The 7,562-nt window shown below is 35.9% G+C and overlaps 1 protein-coding gene across 1 annotated transcript; it reads right to left on the reverse strand.

The window, feature by feature from the left end:
* Positions 1-2,528: 2,528 nt before the first annotated feature.
* On the reverse strand, positions 2,529-5,828 carry LOC130710311 (serine/threonine-protein kinase RIPK-like). Its single transcript, XM_057559528.1, has 5 exons — positions 5,108-5,828; positions 4,862-4,997; positions 4,600-4,736; positions 4,216-4,339; positions 2,529-3,957 (listed from the first exon to the last, which is right to left on the reverse strand). The coding sequence occupies exons 1-5, from the start codon at positions 5,498-5,500 to the stop codon at positions 2,900-2,902; spliced, it is 1,848 nt and encodes a 615-aa protein (XP_057415511.1). The 5' UTR covers positions 5,501-5,828; the 3' UTR covers positions 2,529-2,899.
* Positions 5,829-7,562: the final 1,734 nt, after the last annotated feature.

The raw sequence follows: 7,562 nt of genomic DNA on the forward strand, positions 1-7,562 counted from the left end.
AAATTGTAATTTAGTAAGTACGTGTTGAATATGATGATGAGCCTTTATCCCTTATTTGCTGTTTCCCTACATGATTCAGATAAGCATATATTATCCGTTTTTGATAGTTGATACCCACAGGTTTTGCAAAAGCAGCTATAGCTATTTCTTTTGTCAAAACGATCATGCTTCCAATATTTTACAAATATAATAATTATTTTTTGTCCTGGTTTATGAGGTCGGTATTTGGGAAATACTTAATTAGCATAGGCCCATTTGAATCATTAATGAGACTTGCTTAACAATAAGAAAGAGGAAAACGTTGCTTTGGGATAGAAGCATGTTTAATTTTTAATTAATAGTTGTGTTCTTTGAAATGTTTATTTTTCTTGTACTCAAATTAAATAGAAAGATTCTAAAAAAAACAATAAATAGAAAGGAAAAAAGCTCCTAAAAAGCTTCTAGAGGCCAGGTACTGGCCGTAAAACAAAAATAAGAGTTAGATATGAATTCAGCATTTCTTTTCCAACAGAAATTAAATTAAAATCGTCCAAACAGAAATCCTTTTATCCTTTTTTTCTTTATAAACATATTCTTTTTCCTGCTTTATGTTGTCATGTTTATTATCATCATAGTTGTGATGTCTGGTTTCTTGTGGAGGAGATGCCAGGTTCATTGGTCTTATTCTGCGTCGAACACATCAAGGTTTCTTTGTTTTCCTTTCGCGCACTAAGGTGAAGTTGGTGCATGTGTCACATTAAATCTTTCTTTTTTTAACAAAATAATCTCAATCAACCAGTAATTATGAAACGAGCTAATTATCTCATAGTTTGAAATTAAACTAAATAAGTAGGTTTTTCACAACAAATCATTTCTATATATGCATCGCATATGGATCAAACTATGAACTAAATGCTTAAAAAACTCCACAACTATAAAAGATCTTATTGATTGTGTGACATTACATTCTGTCATGCACGTTTACCTTACATTAATTCAACATCATTCATATTAGGTTTAAATACTCTGAAGATCCCTGAAATTGTCTGTTGTACGAAAATAAGCCCTTGAAATTTTTTTTCCCGATTCCGAATCCCTGTAATTTTTTTTTTAATCAGAATAAGTCCCTACTCGTGTTTCCAGTCTATGTGACACAATTTTCGCTGATTCATTTATTCCACATGGCTTTTCTATTTTTTTTTAAATACACATGGATTAAAAAAATAAAATTAAACATTTAAAATTTAAATCTTATTAACCTAATTAACCAAATCTAATTAACCCTAAATCCCTAAAAAGATTTTATTTTTAATTTTTAAATTTAAAATTAAAATCTTATTAACCTAATTAACCCTAAATCTAATATTCTAATTAACCTAAATCCCTAAAAAGATTTAAATTTTAAATTAAAATGTATAAATTTAAAATTAAAATCTTATTAACTAATTAACCCTAAATCTAATTAACCAAAAATCCCTAAATCTAATTAACCCTAAATCCCTAAAAAGATTTTAATTTTAAATTTAAATGTTTAATTTTATTTTTTTAATTCATGTGTATTTAAAAAAAATAAAAAAAGCCACGTGGAATAAATGACTAAGCAAAAATTGTGCCACGTAGGCTGGAAACACGAGTAGGGACTTATTCTGATTAAAAAACATTTTCCAGGGATTCGGAATCGAGAAAAAAAATTTCAGGGACTTATTTTCGTACGACAAACAATTTCAAAGACCTCCAAAATATTTGAGGCTTCATATTATTCCCCACCCTTATACAAGGACCACATCATCACAACATGTACAATTTTCTCAATTCTGCATGGTCCACACTTTCACAAATATATCGCCTACCACAATTTTGCAGCTAACTAATTAATTGTCACAATTATAGAAAAACAACTTTACTTTCATGAAGCTAACAAGTCTCTTCATAATTTTGACAATCATAGTTCATATAAAATTGAAATTTAAACAAAGTTAACATACTTTGAAAATAATGTTCCGATGGCTCATCACCACCTAATCTTATTATTTATTCACCATTCAAATAACATATAGCGCGTTGTCAACGTGATGCAAGTATACCCAGCTGCTAAAGAAGTTCCTAATCTCTTGATTACCTCACTATATGATGTTGTTTCAACTTCATACAGCGACGTTGTACTAGTTTTGTTTATTTATTTGTATCAGTAGAAAATTGTCACAACAAAAAGAAGAAAAGAAAACAGAATCTACCACAAGTACAAACAGGGACATGATGATCTATCTACAATTCTACACAAGTTATAATTTACTGATTCATTAAATCTCTAATTAAGTGTATTTGCCACAAACATTAATGAGGCCGGTTTCCCTGCTGTCTTGCACTTACTATAAAATCACAATTGGATACATTTTACGTGTTGTCTGGTCAAACCCACTTAGCTGTACTCGCTTTAGGTGAGATTTTTAAATATTCCTTCAACAAATCATACTAGTAGTTGGTAGTAATTGTCTCATTATTGAACTGGTCTATTGATTCATCATTCATCAAAGGAACAAAATTCATCATTCTAGTATAAACAATTCAAATTAATCACTAACTTCCTCCTCAGAAAATTCAAGAATAACAAATAAGATAAACAAAAAAAACTTAAGGATGTTCTTCCATGGAAGAACCATTACAATTGTACTCTCTTCTCATTTTGGAAAACTTTTATTGGTACTAGTATTTGACACACTAAGAATTCTTCAGCAAATAACTATATACATTTTACAGTATGATCTACATGTCTACTAAGCTATGTTTCCTTGCAATTCTGATGCAGTGGAGCCATTTCGGGTTTTAAATCACGGTGGTTGTGTTATGAAATTGTGGACAAGTGCAGATCGATGCGGTCACAATTGCAGTTGCAATACCGTTGTGGGGACTTCAAAACCCTTTACGCTGCGGCCACAATTGCAGTTGCAGACTCAGATGAGTATGATCCACTTCTTGTGTCATTTTGGTGCACCTCATTCCATGTTCCAGCCACAATTGGAGTTGCGGACTCATGCGAGTGTGATCCACTTCTTCTGTCATTTTGGTGAGCCTCATGCCGTGCTGCGGACTCAGGTGAGTGTGATCCACTTCTTCTACAATTTTGGTGCACCTCATTCGGTGCTGGGGCCACAATTGCAGTTGCCGACTCAGGTGAGTGTGATCCACTTCTTCTTCTACCATTTTGGTGCACCTCATTCGGTGCTGCGGCCACAATTGCAGTTGCTGACTCAGGTGAGTGTGATCCACTTCTTTTGCCATTTTGGTGCGCCTCATTTTGTGTTGCGGCCACAACAACAGTTGCGGACTCAGGTGAGCCTGACCCACTTCTTCTTTCACCATTTTGGTGCACCTCATTCCGTGACCGCGATCGTGAATCAGGTGATTTAAGTGGATGCTTCCGGCGATGGTGATTCCGGTGACCACTTTCCCTCTTCCTCTCCTTAGGTGTGTCACATTCTCTTGCATCTCTAGGTGTCACATTTCCATCAGAACTGTGCCTACGGCCATTGCTGAGATTGTTATTTCTATGATAGCCACCATTTTCTCTCTTCCTCTCCCTAGGTGTACTTTCACCCTCTTTTGCATCTTTCTGCTGTACTTCATTATTCTCAGCTGGAACCGTGTAAACAAAAGGACCAATTGGAATGTCATCAAAATCCTGTAGAGGCTCAAGAGCCTTAACCACTGTGGTCATTGTTGGTCTATTCCTTGGCCTGTGGCTGAGGCATTGATAAGCTAATGCAGCTGCTTTTTTTGCACCCATCTCAGAGTACTGTCCCTCTAATCTTGGATCCATTATTCTACTAAGTTTCCGTGAATCATTCAAAACTGGCCTGGCCCATTCCACTAGGTTTTGTTCTCTTGGTGGGCGTGCCTTGTCCACTGACCTTCTTCCTGTTAGAATCTCCAAGAGGACCACTCCAAAACTATACACATCACTCATTGCTGTCAAATGTCCTACATAAAGAAAAACGTTGAAAATTGAGTTAACATCACTCATTGTTTATCAAGACAACATTGAAAATTGAGTTGGCTGTGAATTGTAGAGTGCATTATTGGAAATTCTACTACAGTTTATTCTAAAGCCAGAATCAATTCTGGAAGAAAAGCTTATGTGAGTAGTTTCTTGATTTCAGAATTGATTCTGATTAAACAGAAATTGATTCAAACATTAATCATGTGTTATTGTTTATCGAAACAAATTTGAATTATTACCTGTCATGATGTATTCTGGTGCTGCATACCCTTGTGTGCCCATAACTCTAGTGGAAACATGTGTGTCATCTCCTTCAGGACCATCTTTTGCCAACCCAAAATCAGAGAGCTTTGCATTGTGGTCCTGGAAGAATAAATCAATAGGGAAAGTGAGTTAAACTAATTGATGAAGGAAAACATTCAATGAAAGTAGGTACATGTTTTGGATACAATAAAAATCCCAGTAGAAAACCACACTAAAGCTAAAATCAGAGTGGATAGAAGCAAAAGCTAATGAAAGTTGGTTTTGTCCACCATGATTTTAGCTCACAGTGATTTTCTACCTTGTATGCAAACACACTAGACAACATTAGAGGACAACAGAGAAATTAAAGTGGTACTTACAGAGTCTAACAAGATGTTTGAAGCTTTGAAATCCCTATAGATGACTGGTTTCTTTGCTTCATGTAGAAAAGCTAGACCCTTAGCAGCTCCAACAGCAATTTTCATTCTTGTTGACCATGGTAAAGAGGCTGAATATCCTGCAATTAATTCCCCATAAAAAAAATTAAGGCATAAAACAGAAAAAATTAATCTTTCAACACTAAGAAAAGTGGAAAAAATAGAATAAAATAGTCATGAATGTTATAACAAAAAAAAATCTTACTTCTAAATAGCTGATTCTCTAAGCTTCCTCTTGGTAAATACTCATACACCAGAAGCCTATGTTCTTCTTCACAGCAATATCCAATCAATTTCACAAGGTGTGGATGGGTAAGTTGACCCAGAAACACAACTTCAGTCTGTCATAATAATCAAAAGCAATTAGGCCAAACTCAATAACTCAAAAAAGCACTTAATAAAAGCACTTATTAACAAAAGGATCCAGCACAGAACAATTAAAGAAACTCACCAGCCACTCTTTATGACCCTGAGAGCCATCCAGATCCAAGAGCTTAACAGCCACAGGCTGAGCCATGAGACCAGGCCTGAGCTTATCATCAATGAACCCTTTATGCACAGGTCCAAACCCTCCTTCTCCAAGGAAGTTGCTGGAGGAGAAGCCCTGTGTGATGATCTTGAGCTCAGCTAGTGTGAAAACATGGAGGTTAGAACCTGCTAGAGAAATTGAGAGATCCTCATTGAATGCTGTGGCGCTTGGAAAACTCAAATCCGACATGGAAATCCTGTTGGAAGAACCGCCGGTCTTCGTAGCCACCACCGTCGCCGTCGCTGGCTTCGCCGGCGACGAGTACTCATCACCTTTATAGCAACTGGGGAAGATCGATTTCCATGTGAATTTCATGTTGAGTTAAGAATTTCAGATCAAAATGCAAACTTGGTTTGATTCTCTATGATGGGTACAATCTCATTTATGCTCAGTAACACAAAATGTTATTCTAGCTATATTCAAGGAAGGTAGGGAAATGAATGAGATTATATATATATAAGGGGTTGGTTCAAGACTTTAGAGGGAGGGAAATTAAGAGTTGTAGCTAGCAGAAATCTTCAACTGCTAAGAATTTTGTTGAAACTTGAATGTTTCCTATGTATTTCTTCTTTTTGATTAGTTGTCTAGGTCCTTTAATACATGGAATAATGGAATTGTTCTTGTTATATAGAGAGGGTGATTTGGTTGTTGTTTTGGGAAGGATGAGAAGACCATAATATGATGTTAATTAAATATTTGCCAAAGTCTAATATGTTGGGTTAATTGAAAATGACAGGGCTACCCCTCCTTGACTTTGTAGCACTATTATGGTAATAAATTTGGAAAAGTGGTTCATTTTATAACGTTTGATATTGGGATAGCACCTTCCAGTGCACTTCCTTTTCATCTTCTAAAAGGTAAAGCTTCCCTCAGAATAAAACCCAAATTTGGTCCTAGTTTCACATTTGAACTATTTTTTTAGTTGTAGGGTTCTAGTAAATATAAACATAAAATTACTTTAATCGTTGCAGTCCATTAATATTTTGACATGTATCTAAAGAAATTTGTTTATAACACGTGATAAAATATTATTGAATTGCCTAAATTTATGGTAAATTTACCCCCACATTTACTTGCTTTAATTTGACAACCCCTTATTTTTTTAAATTTGTTTGGTTTGTTTCAATTTATTTATCATTTATAGAGTTAATAAGATATGCTCCTTTCAACTTTATTGGATCTGGTTTGGCTGATTTTGGTTACATTGCTAAATACTACGAGGTGTTGTGTTAGTTGTGGCCTCTTGTGCTCCGATCCATGTGATTTCTCTCGTGGTAACGGATGTGTTGACTTGTAGATAGACAACATCTCTTGCTTTAATCTTTGTTTCTGTCAAGTCTGTTTGAAAATTGGTTGTTTACAACTTTTTGAGTTTTGGAGAAGTGCTTCTCTTGGTTTTTCTTAGGGTTAATGGTCAAATTGGTCCCTGTGTTTGTAGTGACTTTTGATTTTAGTCCCTCCTCGGAAAAAACTTGCTGATATCTCCCTGCAATTGCAAACATTTTGGTTTTCATCCTCGCCGGAGGGCGGAACTCCGGCGAGGCTCCAAATGGCACGCTTACGTGTTAAAAATATCCTATGTGGATTTTTTATTTTTAATAATTACACCTCAAATTTATAAATTAAAAAAAAAGAAATTAAAAAAAAACAAGAAACCCTAAAGTCAATTTTACCCCAAAATCAAAACTAAAAAAAACTTAATTATTAAATTAATCATATTCATCATCTTCACCTTCATCCACTTCATCTTCAAACCTACACACTTCTGGATTTTTCCAGCAAAAGACTAAATATCCTCTTCATCTTCACCATCCACCTCCAAAATCTAGATTTTCAACATCAAACCCCCCACAAACACCAAAACCCAGAACACAACCCTAAATCCCCAATTTTCAAAACCCACAAAATCCCCTCTTCATCGGTGACTTCTCGCGCCTGCTACTTCCTCGCTGAAACTGCGTCTTCTCCGGCGTGCTTCCTTTTCTCCCCTTCATTCGAAACCTCAACCTTTTGCGATGGATCTGAGAAATAGAGTGAGAGGAAGATTGGTTTGGTGGTGTCACGGGTGCTCGCGATCGAAGTAGGGAGGCGGTGAACGATTCCGGCGCGGTGGCTCCATTGGAGGTGCGGTGGCGAGGTTACATGGGCAAGCAAGGTGGTGGTCGCGGTGGTCCTAGATTTGTAGGTTCGATGGAGGCTGATGGGTCTGGATGAAGGGGGAAAATCGTGATGTGGAGGTAGTCAGGTAGGTTTTGAAACATTGTGCATTGGACGGTGTTTCTTTTGATGAAAGTCTACATGGCTGCTCCATTTGTCTCTTTAATTCACGATTTGGGGGTTGAATTTGAAATTTGGAGTATTGTTTTTTTTTAAAACA

The sequence above is a fragment of the Lotus japonicus genome, chromosome 4 (genome assembly GCF_012489685.1).
Source record: "Lotus japonicus ecotype B-129 chromosome 4, LjGifu_v1.2".
Classification (NCBI taxonomy): Eukaryota; Viridiplantae; Streptophyta; class Magnoliopsida; order Fabales; family Fabaceae; genus Lotus; species Lotus japonicus.